The following is an 18,715-nucleotide window of genomic DNA, read 5'->3' as shown; positions in this document are numbered from 1 at the left end:
GATACCCGTGACATTTTTCAAAGAAATTAATCAAATTTTTCTGAAATTCATAGGGAACAATAAACCCCTAGGAATTGCTAAAGCAATTTTTGTGAAAAAAAAAAAAAAGATGGGAGTATCACCTTCCCCAACTTCAAACTGTACTACAAAGTGGTAGTCATTAAAATAGCATGATTTTGAAATAAAGACAGACCCACAAACCAATGGAATCTGATTGAATATCCTGACACACACCCTGAAATGTATTATCATTTAATCTTTGATAAGAGAGCAAGAAATATGAAGTGGAGCAAGGAAAGCCTCTTTAACAAGTGGTGCTGGCAAAACTGGACAGCTACATGCAAAAAAAAAAAAAAAGGACACAGACCTCTATCTAATGCCATGCACAAAAGTCAGATCAAAGTGGATTAAAGACTACAACATAAGACCCAAATCCATAAGGCACATGTAAGAAAATGTAGGCAAAACCCTCCACAATACTGAAGTTGAAGTTATCTTCAAAGATGAAATATCAATGACCAAGCAAGTGGAAGTAAAGATAAACAAGTAAGACTACATTAAACTAAGAAGTTTCTGCACCTTAAAGGAAACAGTGACTGGGATACAAAGACAGCCTACAGAATGGGAAAGGTTACTCACCCAATATCCTTCTGATAAGGGATTAGTATCAAAAATATACTAGGCACTGGTTGAAATCACGATCACGATCACGACCATCCTGTTATTCGTAGATTGCCTCGAGCAGGCCCCAGTAACGTCTCCTTCGTCCTAGCCCTGAGATTTTTTAAAAAGTGCCATATTCAAGGCTTTTTCAGAGTTAAGAGAATGAGACCCATCATTGTTACTGGTATTTAGGATATTGGGTACACCACGGGGAGTTTGCGCGCCATCTTATTATCTCATTCCTACTGGTTGAAATATACAAGAACAAACAGAACATTTAACCCCATCAAAAAATGGAATGAAGAAATGAACAGAAATTTTCTCAAAGAGATTTGAATGGCCAAAAGGTGCATAAAAAATGCTCTTCATCACTAGTCATCAGGGAAATGCAAATCAAAACAACAATGCGATATCATCGCACACCACAGAGACTGGAGCACATCCAAAAGAACAAGAGCAACCAGCGCTGGCTTGGATGTGGGGAAAAAGAAATTCTCCTTCACTGTTGGTGGGAATGCTGACTGGTTCAGTCTTTTTGAAAAACAATATGGACATTCCACAAAAAACTAGAAACTGAGCTCCCATTTGACCCAGAAATACCACTTTGGGGAATATACCCTAGGGGCCCAAAAACACACAGCAGAAACACCATCTGCACTCCTATGTTCACTGCAGCAATACTCACAATAGCCAGAATCTGGAAACAACCTGAGTGCCCAAGAATAGATGACTGGATGAAGAAACTACACAATGGAATACTACACAATGGAATCTACATCCATCTACACAATGGAATACTATGCCGTTGTTAGGAAAAATGAAGTCATGAAATCTGCCTATAAATGGATGGATATGGAGAATATCACGCTGAGTGAAATAAGGAGAGGGACAGTTACAGAATAACTGCATTCATTTGTAGTATATAAAAAAATATATAGTAGAAGACTAATACCCATGACTAGGGAAAACCAGTTGGAATCAACCACAAGTGTGTGTGGGTGAGAGGGCAGGTAAAATAGAGGAGACCAGTATGACAATAATAGCTTGGAATGATCATGCTGCACAAGAACTGAGTATTGGAAATAGGTAAAGGGACATTCCTGATAACTTTTCAGTATCTGCATTGCAAGTGCAAAGTGCAATGCCCAAAAGGGGGGAGGGAAAAGGGGGGGGGGGGGCTTCCCTAGAGACAGGGTGGGAGATGGAGAGGTGATGGGAGGGAACGTGGGGACATTGGTGCTGGGAAATGTGCACTAGTGGAGGGATGGGTGTTGGAACACTGTATGACTGAAACCTAATCATGAACAGCTTTGTAAGAGTCTATCTCACAGTGATTCAATTAAAAAGGAAAATACCTATTTTCAGGATCAAGTAGATAACTCAAAGGGCTAGAGCATCTGTTTTGCATGTGGGTGACCTGGTCTGATCCCCAGCACTACAGGGCCCCCCAATGCCCCCATGAGCAACCCTTAAGTACTAAGATGAGGTTACTCCCCCAAAATAATCACAAAATATCTTTCTTTTCAATATTTCCCTATAACCTATACATATTTTGAAAATTTACGATTGAGAAGACTACTTTCTAAGTGCCATATTCTGGTGACTTAAATGATTCAACAGGAAATTGTACTTAATAATCAAGCACAGAATTAATGAAATTCCAAAGAACAAAAGCTCCTCAAATAAAGCAAGAAAACACTAAAAATAGATTCTCAGGGCCTCAGCTACACTAAGGATTTACAAGGGCATTATTAGACAGTGGATGATGCACTCTAAGATACTCCCAAAGTGGGGCTGGAGAGATAGCACAGTGGGTAGGACGTTTGCCTTGAATGTGCTGGAAAATGTGCACTGGTGGAGCACATTTCCCAGCATCCCATATGGTCCCCTGAGCACCACCAGGAGTAACTCCTGAGTGCAGAGCCAGGAGTAACCCCTGTTCATCGCCAGGTGTCACCCAAAAAGAAAAAAAAAAAGGTACTCCCAAACTAAGACCACAGATTGTATCCCCTCCAGTTCTCCTCTTCCGTTTAGAGAACTTACCTAGATAATATGCATTTCCAATTATATCACTGACGCTCTTCATTCACTCTGAAAATTTCTCATTCTTAAGTTTTTTCCAAATAAAAATAATGCTTACGTAGGGCCTGAGAGATAGTACAAGGGTTAAGACGCTTGCCTTGCACACAGCTGACCCCCAGCAGATTCTGGTTCAATTCCAGGCATCACATATGAGCTCCCAAGTACCACGTGGAGTGATCCTTGAACACTGCTGGGAATGACCCAAAATGGCTCCCTTACCCCTTTGCCTCCCTAATTTTGTAAAGTTCCTTTTATAAGTAAATTTAACAACATAATAAAAAAAATTTCATTTTTCTTACTGATCAATTAATGGGCTAACCAATCTTCAACCTTTTAGGATGATACCTACTACCAACAGGTTTATAATCAGAGATGTCCCTGCCGACACTAAATCAAATGCTGCTTGAAGTTGGCTGCCAAACATCCAAATTTCAGTTATTTCTGGCCAATATGTCTAAGGCAAACACATGCTTCAGCCCTCTACAGAAGCAAATGATAAGATATCTGCACTAGGACATGAAACAAGGTTAAGGGACCTATAAAAAAAGCAACAAACCTCAGAGGCTCAGATTAGTCACTTGGCCGTAAGTAGTAACACAAAAGATACAAGTGGAATTTTGATACAAGACTTGAACTCAGAAAGAAGGAAGCTGTGTAGTACGATTTTAATGGGAATCTGAATTTGTTTGTTTTTTGCCTTTTGGGTCACCCCAGGCGATGTTCAGGGGTTATTCCTGGCTCTGCACTCAGGAATTACTCCTAGTGGTACTCTGGGACCATATGGGATGCTGGGAATCGAACTCGGTCAGCCGCATGCAAGGTAAATGCCCTACCCGCTGTGCTATCACTTCAGCCCCTCCAGTTTTATATTTCTGGATCCCTGAGTCTCCAGTTTTATCTTTTGGCGGGGTTATTGCGGTAGATCAAACCTGCTCAGGGTTTACCCCGGCTCGGTGCTCAGGAGTCACTTGTGATGGTGCTAGGGATAGAACCAGAGTTGGTAGTGTCTATGTAACCCATGTACTTTTTCTCTGGCCCTCCGGTTTTAATACTTAGCCTGCAGCCTGTGATTTTGTTGTCCTCTGATTCTGGGGGGCTACTCGCAGAAGTACTTGGGGACCATACTGTGATAGGACCAAAGCCAGGCCTCTATCATGCAAAGTATATACTCTAACCCTTCCTGAGCTATAGTTCTTTACTTTTGGAAGGTCTATGTTTTTCCAAGAACATTACCCAAGAAAAAGAGATTTTTTGTTGAGCCCCTGGGCACAGCCAGGAGTAATTCCTGAGTGTAGAGCCAGGAGCAACCCCTGTGCATCACGGGGTGTGACCCAAAAAGCAAGAAAAAAAAAAGAAGAAATATGAAACTGGAATATTGGAATCTCTCATTCATTTGTAAAATAATGGGGCAAAACCAATTTTGTCAAAAAGCCATATTTAGGGGGAAATTGCAGAAAGAATAAACCATTTTAAGAATTTAACATTTTAGTTAAATCTGTTAAAAAGTGCTCACTCCCTTAATAAAAAAAAGTTAAAATGCAGAACTTCATCATTTATTATTTTCTGAGTGGAAAGACCAGCTCAGAAGAATCAGTGTTTTTTGTCTGAATGCACTGTGATTTGTTTACAAAAGGTTTTCAGGCATACAATGTTCCCATCTCCAATTCTACCACCTGTGTCCCCCATCCCTTCAGTTTACCCTCTTCCCTCCCACCTACGACTGACAACTACAATATTAAGTTTAATTGTATTTTGGTTCACATGCTTTCAGTAGTGTTCGATCTAGTGCTTGAGATATACAAAGACGCTTCATCTAGAGGAGCCTAGATTTCATCCTGCTTATACTACTCAACAGTTAGGGAGCTACTGAGCAGATCACTTTATGTCTGCTCCTAGGTCCTTACACGTAAAGCTGAAGGCTTCAGTTGATCATCAGTAGTCCTTTCCAACAATAATCCTTTCCAATTTTGCAAAATTAAACCTGTAGCATTGTTTTGTAATCAACATCATATCCAGTCTTGTTTGAAAACAGCTCAGGAAAAATTTGCCAACTCAGAAGAATCATTTCTCAAAAAGCAACTCTCACAGGAAAATTTAAAAGAAAACAGAATATATGAGAAAACAGTAAAAATAGAATTCTAAGAGTATGTACATACATAAAACTGACTCTAAACTTAGGAGTTCCGTAATAGGTTTAGCCTTTCTCATCTTTCTTCTCTAGCAAGATAGGAAGGACCACTCTCACTATCAATCAGATTTCTCCTAACTGAAAACGGAAAGATCTAACAAGGAAAGAAAGGAGACTTCTCCACCAAAGATATTAAACAGAGAATGGGAAGTGTTAAGAGCACTACGCTACTTCAGTTTTATGATTACCAAATAGCTCAGATGATCATAAGTAGTAGCCATGTAACTTATCATTCAAGTTAAGATCTTTTTATTTTGTTTGCTTTTGGTTTTGGTTTTGGACAATACCTGGTAGTACTCAGGAAATACTCCCAGCTCACTACTTGAGGGACACTCAAGATGGTGCTCAGGGTATCATATCATGCTTGCATCAAACTTGGGACTCGAGCATGCAAAGCATACATTCCAGCTTGGTTAGCTATCTCCCTGATCTCAAAGGAAGACCTTTTTAAGACTCAAGAGTATTCACTGTGAGCTTCTCATATGTGAGACTGAAGATACATATCAAAGTAGCAACAAAGGGTCAAAAGGAAAAGAATGAGAGGGCTGAACCATACAACTGAGTTTGCGGAGGGGACTTGAGGGGGGGGTGTTTTTTGAAAGGGAGGGATCTTAGGAACATTAATGGAAGGAGGCCAATACTCTGTTGTGGAATTATGTGCACAAGAAACCATCATTAATAGTACTGGAAATCATAGTACCTCAAAATCAATAGATGATTTTTTTAAAAGAGTACTCAGTGTATGGTACAATGGGAAAAGTGGGATAATTCCAAGGAAAAACCATAAATACATGGCTTTTATTTATGGCTTTTCCTTGGAATTATAAATGGGCCCCAGCACTCAAGTTACTCAAGGGATCAAGGTAGTCAAGGCATTACCTTATCGACTACATATGGTAACCTTAGAAGTGGGGGGGGTGTGACGTGGGGGGCATCACAAAACCTAACCTTGGCAGTGCTCAGGGTACTTCTGGCTCTGTGCTCCAGGATCACCCTTCGTGGTGCACAGGGGACCTTATGCCATGATGGGGATAACACTGAGCTGCAATTAGCCCTCAGTCACTAACATGTATGGCCCCCAAACAAACAAAAACTTAAGGACAGAGTAGAAAATAAATATAATTTTATATTCTCACAATGGGGCTGGAGCGATAGCACTGTGGGTAGGGCGTTTGCCTTGCACGAGGTCAACATGACCAACCCGAGTTCGATTCCTCCGCCCCTCTCGGAGAGCCCAGCAAGCTACCGAGAGGATCTCGCCCGCACGGCAGAGCCTGGCAAGCTACCCGTGATGTATTCAATATGCCAAACACAGTAACAACAAAGTCTCCCGATGAAGACATTACTGGGCCCGCTCAAGAAAATCGATGAACAACGGGAAGACAGTGACAGTGACAATTCTCACAATAATCTAAGGGTTATTTGACAGATTAAGATTTGTTTCTTATAAGAGACAGAAATTTTTATAAAATTTTTGGGTACTAGAAACAGCAAGATAGGAGGAGTTAAGGTGCTTACCCTGCATGCCACTGATACTGGTTGGATTCTGGCACCGCATATGGTCCACCGTCCTCCCCCCGCCCCAAAAAAAAATACAGTATCAGGAATAACCCCTGAGCACCACTGGGAATAGCCTAATTTCCAAAAAACAAATTGTGGAATGTCAACAACTGAAAACAAGAGAAATTCTTCTTTTTTTTTTTTTTTTTTTTTTTTTTTTGCTTTCTGGGTCGCACCTGGCGATGCACAGGGGTTACTCCTGGCTCTGCACTCAGGAGTTACTCCTGGCGGTGTTCAGGGGACCATATGGAATGCTGGGAATCGAACCCGAGTCGGCCGCGTGCAAGGCAAACGCCCTACCCGCTGTGCTATCTCTCCAGCCCCGAGAAATTCCTTCTTAAGCTACCTCTAATCTTCATCTAAATTAGGGTTTTAGTTCATTTTTCCTTAAAAGGCTTTAATTCCACTATTGAATATCTAAATTCACACTAAGACAATTAAGGAAAGACGTTAATTATATCTTTCTTGGAACCATACTAGAGGAAAAAAAGATTAAAATTAAGCTGTTTATTATCAACAGAAGTAAAGTTCTAAACATGGTCCTTTCACTCCCTTCAAACATACACTTAATTCAATGCATGAGAAAATTAAAACAAGATCTACTCCCTAACTTGGAATTCAGAAAGCAGTATCCACTTATGTCTTAAGTTTAACTGATCAATAAAATTCCACTGAATTAAGTGATCCCTCAGTACTTTGGAACCAAATCAATCAATTATCAGTGAATGAGTAAACATTTGTATCCAGGTTGACACCTTTTCCTTTCAATGTTGTGGCCGGGATGCATAACTGAAGGCTACTGCTCGTTAGGAACTCTTACTAATTAAAAAAAAATGCATTGGCATAAGTCAGTGATGATGCACTAAACAACAGTGAACACAAAGGTAACTTTTCACATACTAAAGCCTAATGAGTTAAGAGATCAATACTGATTAAATTTCACTCAATAGTTTTAAAGCAGAAGAACAGAACCAGGCAAGTGTCTAAATTTGTCAATCTTTGACAAATATTAATTGGCTGACTGAAGAACAAGTTGAAAAATGTGTATCTATAAATTTACCCTTATGACATGATCTTTATAATTTATCATCATAATGTCCACAAAGCCATCTCTATGAGCCTTCTTTCATAGTAAAATTTATAGTCAAGAGGATTTTTGGTATATTAATTACTGTCAACCAGAGAAAAATTAAGTATCTATACAAGTATATATTAGAGTATCATAAAGCAACAAAGAAACACTTTAAAGCATCACACATTAGTACAAATGAAAAACATTTTTACAATGCCAAGTTCTTAGGAGCATGATTTATATGATTCATCATTTCTATTCTTCTGTTTCCATCTTGTAAATAGTATGCACTCAGAATCTAAGTGTTGACCTCATAAACAGACCATATAATAAGATTCAGTACCTTCACATCAATGAATTACCAGCAGATAGAAAAGTTCAGAGGGAAATTCTGGAATTTCCTACTCATCTTGTCAAAATGTATGTATTCTGAAAGCTTCTCAAAGTTCGAATTCTGCCCTACCACTGTATTTACGAGAAATATGGTGGTATTTCTTCTGACAAACTAAGCACTGAACCAAGTCCATACTAACACATGTGAAGTTTTAGTAAATACTTCATATAATTGGCAAAAGTTTAACAGTTTACCTGTAGATAATACATTCATAAATGACTTTACTTCCCAAAAAATAATTTCCAAAAAAAGCCCAGTAAAATGTGGTGTAACTAATTATTGGGCAATGGGAAATTAGCATTAATTAATGGGTTCAAATTAACATATGGTTATTATCATAGTTATTATATGATGCTGAAAAATATGCTCTGATGTCAATATCAGGGTGAGGCTTATTCAAAAATCATTCTATGTGTGTAGTGGGAGGTCATACTAGGCAGCATTAAGGGGTGATGCAGCGCAAGGGATCAAATCCAGGGCCTGGATCATGTAAGGCATGTACTCTACCTCTTGAAGCCACATCCTCGGCCCTCAATGAAACATTTTTATCAATTCCCCTAATTGACTTTTTTCTTTTTTTTTTTTTTTTTGCTTTTTGGGTCACACCTGGCAATGCTCAGGGGTTACTCCTGGCTTTGCACTCAGGAATCACTCCTGGCAGTGCTCAGGAGACCATATGGAATGCTGGGAATCGAACCCGGGTCAGCCGCGTGCAAGGCAAACGCCCTACCTGCTGTGCTATCACTCCAGCCCCTAATTGACTTCTTTCTCAATATTTTCACAACCTACTGTATCACACACAATAAACAGCAGAAGTTGAAGGTGTCAATATACTAAAAGGATTTTGTATATTCAAGTGAAACAGCAACAATAACAACTGCAATAGCTCCGGGAGTCACTAGAATCAACAGCAGCAATTTTAGGCCTTGCTCCATGATGCTAAGAACTATATGTTATCATTACTTCATTCAATCCTCACAACCCTATTTGATACTGGCCTTATGTGGATAAGTAAACAGAGGATAAGTACTTGTCAAAGTACAGTAAGCAAGTCAGTTGATACTCCCAGAGAGCCTCATTGGGTTTATGCTCCAACTTTCTACATATACTTATAGACACTTAAAACAATCAATTAAGTCAGAACCATGTGAGACAGAAATAGAACCAAAGAGTTACCTAAGTTATAAACATTATGACCAAGTAATTAAATGCCTCTCCCCATTCACAACTCCTACTTAATTAACACTTTGAAAAGAGTACAGTTGCTGATGCTATTTGAAAAGTTTATGAAGGTTCCTTTCCTAAATTATAAGCATGGAAAAAGAAATCAATCTCTCACTATAACTCAAAACTTTATACTTAAGGACTATTAATCTACTAGCTCTACAGTATTCAATGTCTTAAATTTCAAGTCAGAGGGAATATAGCAACTTTCCTTGCCAACGAGCTGAATACTCGTGTTTACTGCCCAGATTGCTTCCACAAACCATCACCAAGATGTTAAAAAGTAGAGTTGCAATCCAAGTCAGATACACACATAGAGCTACATTCTTATTGGTCTTCCAATTATATCTCAAGATATTCATCTTCTTCCAAAAGATAAAAGAAGGGTCTTTTAAACAAGCATGTAAGGACTTCATTTTAGGAAAAAAGAAGAGCAGTATAGGGGGAAAGGCACTTGCCTTGCATGCAGTCAACCCTGGTTGGACACCAGAATGACATATGGCTCCCAAAACACCAACAGGTCCTCAGCTCAGTCAGTGTGGCACAGTCCCCCAGCCCCCACCAAATACTAGACACAGAATCAGAGAAGTAGCTCAAAGGGCTCGTCATATGCTGTGCATGTTAGGAGGTCCAGGTTCAATTCCCACACACCTGGTACATCTAGCTCTGCTTTGTATCCACATGTCCCTCTGCAAAATAATAAAATACTAGACACAACCAAAGATACTAAAGGTAAACTCACTGTAGCCCCAATATATAAACTAGCATAACCTCCTTGATGCTGTTGGAATCTCTTGTAAGTAGCACATCAGCAACCAGGATTGTTTCTCATCCCTCACTCATCCCTCAAAGAACCCGCAACTATAAATAGTTTAAGAAATTATAATCAGGGGCTGAGAGATAACTCAATGGATTGGTGTACAAGCACTGTGGGGAGCAATTCCCAGACCAACACTGGGTGTGGCCCAAAAAACAGAAAACGACTATGTAATCAACAAGCACAAACTGGTCTTTATGAAAAATAAAGTTTGCTTAAACCTTTGAAGTTTACAAAGTACGTTTCACTGATTTTCACTGAATTCTGCAGCCTTGTTAAGTCGTGAGGGCAATCTGCTATCCCTATTTTATAGATAAAGGATGCAGAGTCACTTAAATACACTTTGTGGACAGCGCTTCCAACCCATCATGTGACACCAATCTCAAGCTCTTTTCACAGCACAGTGTCTCATTATACATCAGCAAGTTATAAAACTATCATTTCTGCCCCACTTATATACGTCCATTATCGATACTATAAGAATAAGTGGCAGCTATTCATGACATCACAAGTTTTAAGTACGTAAGAGAAAGAAAACAGAATTTTCTCTGAGAGGCTGGCACTGTTCAGGACCCAACCTAAGCTTGTATAAAGTAGTACTAACAAGAGCTCTTCAGGTGCCAGAGGGAAAGTAAAGTGGCTGGCCTGGGTTCCATCCCCAGCATCTCATATGGTCCCCTGAGCACTGCCATGACTGATTCCTGAGTGTGGAGCCAGGAGTACTCCTGAGCATTGCCAGGTGTGGCCCCCAAACAACAAACAAAAAAATAGCTCTTTGGGTAGGTGCTGGCATTGACTCCGGAAATAAACTCAGTACAGGAGCAACCGGACTAATAAGCTTCACATACCCAATGACACGGCAGAGATTTAACCATATGTCTGCAATATACCATCCTGCCTCACATGATATATCACAATGTCCTTTTTCGAACAATACTAAAAATGTTTTAGGTTTATATATTTTAATGTTCTTGCAAGTTGAGGAAATGAAGTCTCCTCCTACTTATTTCAGTCACAATCACATGTCCCAGCACAGTACCTCCTCTCTCCTAATTTTATCCACCTTAACTCTTAGCATCTGTTGGTTTCCTAGTGCCCTGGGAAAGGGGCTACCTGTTAGAACAACGAAAAGTCAATGATATATATATACTTAATAGCATTTTTAGAAGATAACAGGAACCACGTGAACATTTTGCCCTCGGTCTAAGTTAATTTTTAGCAAACAGCATGTATCAATATAAGAAATGTGTGCTTGTCCGAGTAGTAAATGAAAACAATGAACAAGCTAATGAACAATCATTTTAACGGTCACTTGGAGAGCTTTAATCAATCCAGAAAAGATACAAGAACAACAAAATGCATAAAAATAATGACATTGCTCCCTGACTCTGAACTTCCTAGTCATTACTGTGAAACAAGGGAAACAAAGAGTTTTAGTCTCTATTTACCCCTCTTCTTTCAGGTGTAAAATGCTAAAGGACACCGATAGAAAAGAGACAGTAAATGGCTTCTGTTTTCTGGAATCTTGAAAGGAACCCTGGCAAGGTATGCATATGCATGCGTTCTAACAAGGAGCAACATCCCCAGCCCTTTCAATAGTTTTTAACTTGGAAGAGATTACTGAAGGATTTCCCAGAACGAAATTTAGCTAGCTTTTGCAAATTAAGGTGTATTTATGATTCCCAGAGGGTGCTTCCTAATCTGAGGCAAACAGGAGGAACTTTGTTAACTGTAAATTATAATGACTAGCTTTAGACAGGCTTTTTAACCAAAATTCTTTGTTCAGGGAACAAGAAAACCTGAGGCTATCTATCAGAGCTAAACGGGAGAGGCAAGTGGAAAAGCCTGCTGGAAAGTCTAGGAACAAGGGCTGGGGTCGATGAAAAGGAAACAGGAAGAGCTGGGCTGGAGGAAACTAGCCAGGGGGGAAGGAAGGAGGAGTTAAGGTTGAGGAAGGCGGGAATCCAGGAAGTATAAGGAAGGAAATGAATGCCAAGACCGAGGTTTGCCAGATTCCGCCCCCTGGAAAGAATCCTCATCCACAGACTGAAAAGCTGAAGGAAACAACGAGCCAACAGAGAAAGTGGGGTTCACTTAAGACACAGGGAAAGCGCTTTGTACTGATAAAGGCATACAGGGAGAGCCACTGGAGAGCAGAAGTCCCTTTCTAGTGCATTTTTTAAAAGTGTCAACTTGGAGTGAACTGTCATGGCATGTGAATTATCTAATAAATCTGTTCTTTATTAAAAGTGTACTGAAGCAGTCGGAGAGAGCCAGTGCTTATGATTTAATCATCATGGCTTGCTCGGCCTGTTGAATGACCCCCCCCCCAAACACACACACACACACACACACACACACACACACACACAAACACACCAGGTGCCTCTCCCAGTAGGATGAGTTCTTCCCAGCGTCCCATCATCTGTTGGAATCTTATCAATCCAGGAGACAGGAATATGATGGGGGGGGGGGGCAGAATTAGGGGGAGGGGGGAACTGCAAGCTCTTAGATGCTCTCCCCCCACCCTTTGCCCCCTGTTTTGCCTTGGTAATTTCTGGGAAGAAGCTTTTGCTGAAGGCTGGGGGTTGGGGGTGGGTAATAGTTATGCCTTTAAGTGGGATATCGGGTTTCTTTTAGGGGATGATGGAGGGCCAAAATCTACCTCGTCGAAGGGAACATGATCTGGAGTGGAAGAGTCAAGTCCGTTCTGCAGAAACCCCAGAAACCCCAGACGGTTTATCACGCAAACGATCGCGGCACCACTTATCTCTCTGCTCCACCCAAATCGGACAGCTCGCCCCCGTGTCACTTCCGACTGCTACTCGCGGACCAAGCCCGATGCTCTGCCACGATCCCAGAAGTTTCGGGCGAGCTGCCCACTGACGTAATATATATATATATATATATAATTTTTTTCAGAGCACCCCTTCCGGGGGGTGGGGGAGCAGGGCCTGGAGGATGCCGCGCAGCGCCACGTCCAGCGCTGGGCCGTCCCTTCCTCCCTCTGCTCTGCTCGGAGGAAATGGGGACCAGGGAGCGCAGGAGGAGCGCGGGAACGCCGGGGCAGCCCCGCCGCCCCCATCCCCACCAGCCGGGCCCCGGGAGGGGGGCGTGGGGAGGTGGGGGCGGGGACCCCTGCCCGCCTCCCCCCGGGGACAGCGGGGACCGCCGCCCGCCCCCCGCCCGGCCAGCCGGCCCGGGCCTCCCCGGGAGCAATAGGCTATCGATTCAGCAGCCTGTCGCTAGGAGCCCCGGGAGAGCGAGGCCTACACCTCCCGGCCCGAGCCCCGGCCTCGATTTCGCCACTTGGCCCCACACCGGAGGAGCAGCCCCGGGGGGTGGGGGGGGGGAGAGGAGAGAGGGGGAGAGATGAGGAGGGGGGTGGGCAACCCGGGCCGGCTGCCGCGGGCGGGAGCTGGGGGCCGTGGAGGTAGGGAGGGGGGTGGGGAGCCGAGACCACCTGCAACGGCAGGCGGGCTGGAAAGCGGGTGCACCGGGCGCCCGCCAACAAGTCTCCGGGGGTCGCCCCCCACCCCCGCCGAGCCCCCCCACCCACCCAAGTTGCGCATCCAAGTTCCAGCCCGCGGCCCCCTCCCCGGCCCGACGGGAATAATAAACACGAGACGCGGAAGAGGCCCGCGGACGGAGCCGGGCACCCCACCACCACCACCCCCCAAACCCCCGGGGACGCCGACGGGGGAGCGGCCCCCAGCCCCCCGCCCGCAGCCCGCACCTCCCCGGGGGGGGCTGCCCAGCGCTGTCACCACCCGCGTCTGCGGCCCCTTTCCCCCCCCCCCCGCACCCGGGCATCACCCCCCCAACACACACACAGACACACACACTCCCCGCCTCCGCCACCACCCCGTGTCCCCCGCACCTTCTATTTATTTTATCCCCCCCCCCAAGTACGCGGAGGCAGGAGTTTCCCATCCAACTTTGCCCAACCGTAACCTCGCCCCCCCGCCCCCGCCCTCCGCCCTCCGCCCGACCCGCTGCACTTTCCCGGGTAGTGGCCGCGAGCCCCGCCGCTTGGCACTCGGGCTCGGGCGAAACTCCGGACCTGTCAACCATTTTAGGCCTTTTTAGAGAGAGCGAGAGAGAGAGAGAGAGAGAGAGAGCGAAGACATCCTCGCCTTCCCCTCCCTCCCGGCCTCCCCCCCTCCCCGCTGCCGGGGTTTCATCTGACACCCCAGCTTCCCACCGCAGGGAGGGGACAGGGGGGACGCGGGGGCACACAGGAGGAGGGGGAGGGGGCGGCGATCGAGGAGGGGAGGGAGGAAGAGGCGAAGGCCGGGGCACCGGGGTGGGGGGAGGAGAGGGAGGCCGCGGGGAGAGGGGAAGGGGGTTGATTTACCTGAGACCAGCCACTGGCCTCCATTGTTGGAGAATTCAATGGCATTGACACAGCCGAAGTGGCCGAGGAGGTCCTTCTTGTAGAGGTTTCTGCAGCCCCGCAGGCGTCTCCTCTGAAAGTCCTGAGTGAGCAGGGGGTCCCCATGCAAGCCCCGCTGGGACAAGAAGCCCACCACTGACCTCATGCTGCCCCCCAGGCCAGCAGCTCTCCTCTTCATGCTGGAACCGCCGCCGCCGCCGCCGCCGCCGCCGCCGCCGCAGCCGCTCGCGCCGCCGCCCCGCCCTCGGCCTCCCGCGCGGCCGCCGCGCTGCCCCCCCCGCCCCCCGCCCGGCCCGGCCCGGCCCGCGCGCGGCGATCCGGAGGCGTCGCTAAACAGCCATGGCAGACGGAGCGAGGTGTGTGTGCGGCCGACGCTCGCCGCCGTTCGCGGCTTCCCGACCGGCCCCCCTCACCCCCACCCCCGCGCCCTCCCCCCCCCCCACACACACACCCCGCCCGCCGCGACGCCCCCAGGCTCCGCCCTCGGCGGCTCCGCCCCCTCCAGCAGCTGATCCTCAGCTGCCGCCGCGCTTCCGCGATGCGCGGCCCCGGGGAACGCAGGCGGCGGCGGCGGCGGCGGCGGAGGAGGAGGAGGAGGAGGAGGAGGAGGAGGAGGAGGAGGAGGAGGCGGCCCCTCCCCCGTCGCGAGCGGGCGGCCGGCCGGAAGAACGCGGGCGGCTGGGCTGGCGACGACCGAGGGCGGCGGCTCCCTCCGAGCATCCCGGCTGGCGCGGTACCCCGCGGCACTCGGTTGAAGTTGAATGCGTGTCTAGAGCAATCCGAGGGATGGGTGGGGGGAGTGCTGCCCATCCATCCCCAGTCGAGGTCCGGGGGTGCCCCCCACACACACAGCTACACAACGCAGAGGGGTGGGGTGGGGGGAAGAAAACAGCTCCTCGTGGGGAAGCGGAGAGAAGGGGGCGAGGACCCGACGCTCTGTTAGCATCCTAGGGCCGCCCCAGCTCTGTAGCGCCAAGAGAGCCCCAGAATTAGGGCTGGACGGTTGAGGGGAAGTAGATTGCTTAGAGATTTTTTTTAATGTGTTTTTTTTTTCTTTTTGTTTGTTCCTCCGTCTCCACCTCACCTCCGGCAGGAGCTCTGAGATTCTTGGAGGTGGGGACTACCCACGGTGCTCGGACGTCACCTCCGCCGCCTTCTCCACCTCCCCGGGTACCATAGGAGGCGCCCGGAATAGAATCGGGGTGGGCCGGATGCAAGGCAAGCGCCCTGCCCTCTGGACCAGCTCTCTGGCTTCTGTCACATTCGCAGCATCACACTCTTCCCCCCCCCCCCCCCACCACCACCACCCTCCATTTCCAATTCTCTGACTCCCGCTTCCTCTAGCACCCCCCCCCCCCCCCCCCCCGAGGAAAAAGCTAAGTATTTCCGTCTGGTAGATAAGGGAGCAGTATCTGGGGGGAAAAGAGAAAGGGAATCTTAAGTGAGAAGAAAAATTGCCTAAATTGAGAAACCCTAAGGAGGTCCATTTACAAGACAGAAGAAGCATTATTTGAAAGGAGCAATAGAGCTGTGTAATTGGGGGGCTGGCGAGCTCCCTCTCCGAGGTCTAGAGCCGGGAGCTCAAGAGGCGGTGCAGCTGTTAAGCGGCAGCTGCGCTCCAGGCCAGAAGTAGCTGCACTTCAGTAGGCTGGGAGCCTCTGAGTTGACCCCAGAGAGAGCTTGGAATTTTACCAGATACAGTGAAAAGCCCCGTCTCAGTGCGTTGTAAATTTCCCTACAGGCTATGCTCTGTCGTTAATCGTAACACGCCTGTTAGAATAGGCAGGTCTGTCGGTGTTGCCCTTTCCGTTTCGCAGGAATTACATCCTCTACTCCAGAGATGGAACATCCTCTAAAACACAGACTCAACGTGCAGAACGCAGACCTGAGGCAGAGGTCTCCTAGGCCGGTACAAGAGTGCATACTTGGGGGCTGGAGTGATAGTACAATAGGAAGGGTTTGATTCCCGATTGCCCAAAACCTTTTCTTTAAAGGAGTGCATCCTTGGATACTTGGCGTGTATGAGGCCCTGGGTTCCATCCCTGGCACTAAAACAAAATCACCTAGTGCTTCTGTACAGTGATAAGTTTAATTATACAAATAACAAATATGCAAGAATGTTAAATGTCTACTACAGAACCTATTCCTGAGCTTAGCAGGAATTCACCAAATTGCTTTAAAATGATGCTTTGGGAGGCTGGAGCGATAGTACAGCGGGTAGAGCAGTCTGCCCTGCACGCGGGTGACCGACCGGGGTTCTATTCCCAGCATCCCATAAGGTCCCCTGAGCACCGCCAAGAGTAATTCCTGAGTATAAAGCCAGAAGTAACCCCTGTGCATCGCCAGGTGTGACCCAAAAAGCAAAAAATAAATAAATAATAAAATTAAATGATGCCTTGGGTGAAATATTGTCTCCCTAACCAAATGTGTGCTGCTAAATTTCTTCTTTATTCCTTCTTTGGGCTGGAGCGATAGCACAGCGGGTAGGGCGCTTGCCTTGCTCGCAGCCAACCTGGGCAGACCCGGGTTTGATTTTTCTGCCCCTCTCGGAGAGCCCAGCAAGCTACCAAGAGTATCGCACCCGCACGGCAAAGCCTGGCAAGCTATCTGTGATGTATTCAATATGCCAAAAACACTAACAAGAAGTCTCACAGTGGAGATGTTACTGGTGCCCGCTCGAGCAAATCAATGAACAATGGGAGAACAGTGCTATTCCTTCTTTACTCTCAGGTTGCTTCATAACATTCAGTCATTAATCTGTAGAGACCAATAATACTAACTTGATTAATGATATTTTGCACCCAACATCTTTTCTTCATACTAACATCATAATGTATGATTGCATCTTTTCTTCATAGCAATACCATATCGCAGTTGTTTTGTTTTGTTCTCTTTTCTTTTTTGGGTCACACCCGGCGATGCACAGAGGTTACTCCTGGCTCTGCACTCAAGAATTACTCTTGGCAGTGCTCAGGGGATCATATGGGATGCTAGGAATCAAACCTGGGTTGGCTGCGTGTAAGGCAAACACCCTACTCTCTGTGCTATCACTCCAGCCCCCAAAACTGCATTTATTTTTGTGATCATATCATACTGTCTTTAGCTCTGCTGTAAGATTCCTCAGACCATGTCTGTGCTGTCCAGGTCCAAAACCAACATATCCTGGAACTTTGTGGCCGCTCAAATATTTGTTAAATAGAGGAAGTAGGGAGCAAGGAATGAATTTGGATGGAAATCATGACTTCAACTTGGGTGCATGATATTTGAGGTATCTGTGCTGCATTTCAGGGGAGATTATCTCAAGGCAGTCTCTGCTATTTCTTTGCTTGACATTCAGTTCACATATTCAAAAACAGGGAGTCTTCTGTCTCCTTCCAATTAACAGAACATCCTTTCTAACTAACTTATTTGCCTGGGTTTGCAGAGAAGAACACAGAAATGATGTGGTTGAAGTGGTTTTCCCAGTGGCAATGTGTATGACACACCCTCCTCTCTAAAATATTTAACTTTTCTCCACTATTTTAAATGTGACTCACTTTCCCCCAATGCCTGGGATAACACCCATTTACCTCAGCCTAAATATAGACTGGCATATAGTCATGTGGCAGCCCAGTTCTAGGACTTTGCTAGAAATTTCCTTATTAACTGTTCTGTATTCAGCTAGGGCAGAAAGGTGGGACCACTCAGCCTATTAATAATAATCCTGCTTCAACTCTATACAGATTTTTGTTAGGAGAGTACATTAAAATCTCTCTATCTTAACTAGAATTGCTACACAAAATACTGGATAACCAGTTCAATATGAAGACCAGACAATCAGGAAAACAATTTTCAACACATGTCCCATGCAATATTAAGAATATACTTAAACTTAAATAATAATTCCATTTACCTGAAATTCTACTTGAACTGGGCATCCTGTAAATTTTATTTAATTTTTGGCTTTTGAACCACGACCAGGTAGGAATACTGGCTCTGCACTCAATCACTGGGGACATATAGGATGCCAGAAATCAAACCCAGTTCAGCCACATACAAGGTAAATGCCCTTCCCACTGTACTATTGCTACAGCATCCCTCTGTATATATAATTTTTTAAAAATTTTATTTTTTTGTTTTTTGGGCAAATGTCCTACCTGCTCTATCACTTTAGCTCCTTCTTGTTAATTTTACACTTCCATATGGACAACCCCTGACAAGCAACATCAGACACTTTTTTAAAGGTATTTTTTACATTATAGTAAGATAACCAAGATTTTTTTTCCAGAGAAGTTCCCTTGGATATATAGTATTCATTAAAGATCTTCAATGTGATAATT

The 18,715-nt window shown here is 45.4% G+C and overlaps 1 protein-coding gene across 4 annotated transcripts in view; it reads right to left on the bottom strand.

The window, feature by feature from the left end:
• Nucleotides 1–14,652, bottom strand: part of DCAF5 (DDB1 and CUL4 associated factor 5) — a 120,855-nt gene extending 106,203 nt beyond the window's left edge. For 2 of the 4 annotated variants that reach the window (XM_056134359.1, XM_056134360.1), the window contains exon 1: nt 14,358–14,652. In XM_056134359.1, the coding sequence (XP_055990334.1) occupies nt 14,358–14,574 (217 nt within the window). In that variant the 5' untranslated portion in view covers nt 14,575–14,652. The remainder of the gene's footprint in view (nt 1–14,357) is intronic. The other 2 variants (XM_056134361.1, XM_056134362.1) reach the window with 2 other exon arrangements.
• Between the last annotated feature and the right edge of the window lie 4,063 nt (nt 14,653–18,715).

This window comes from Sorex fumeus, unplaced genomic scaffold (assembly GCF_029834395.1).
Source record: "Sorex fumeus unplaced genomic scaffold, SorFum_2.1 ptg000098l, whole genome shotgun sequence".
Classification (NCBI taxonomy): Eukaryota; Metazoa; Chordata; class Mammalia; order Eulipotyphla; family Soricidae; genus Sorex; species Sorex fumeus.
The sequence above is the reverse complement of the archived record's forward strand: the minus strand, read 5'-3'. Positions and strand labels throughout refer to the sequence as shown.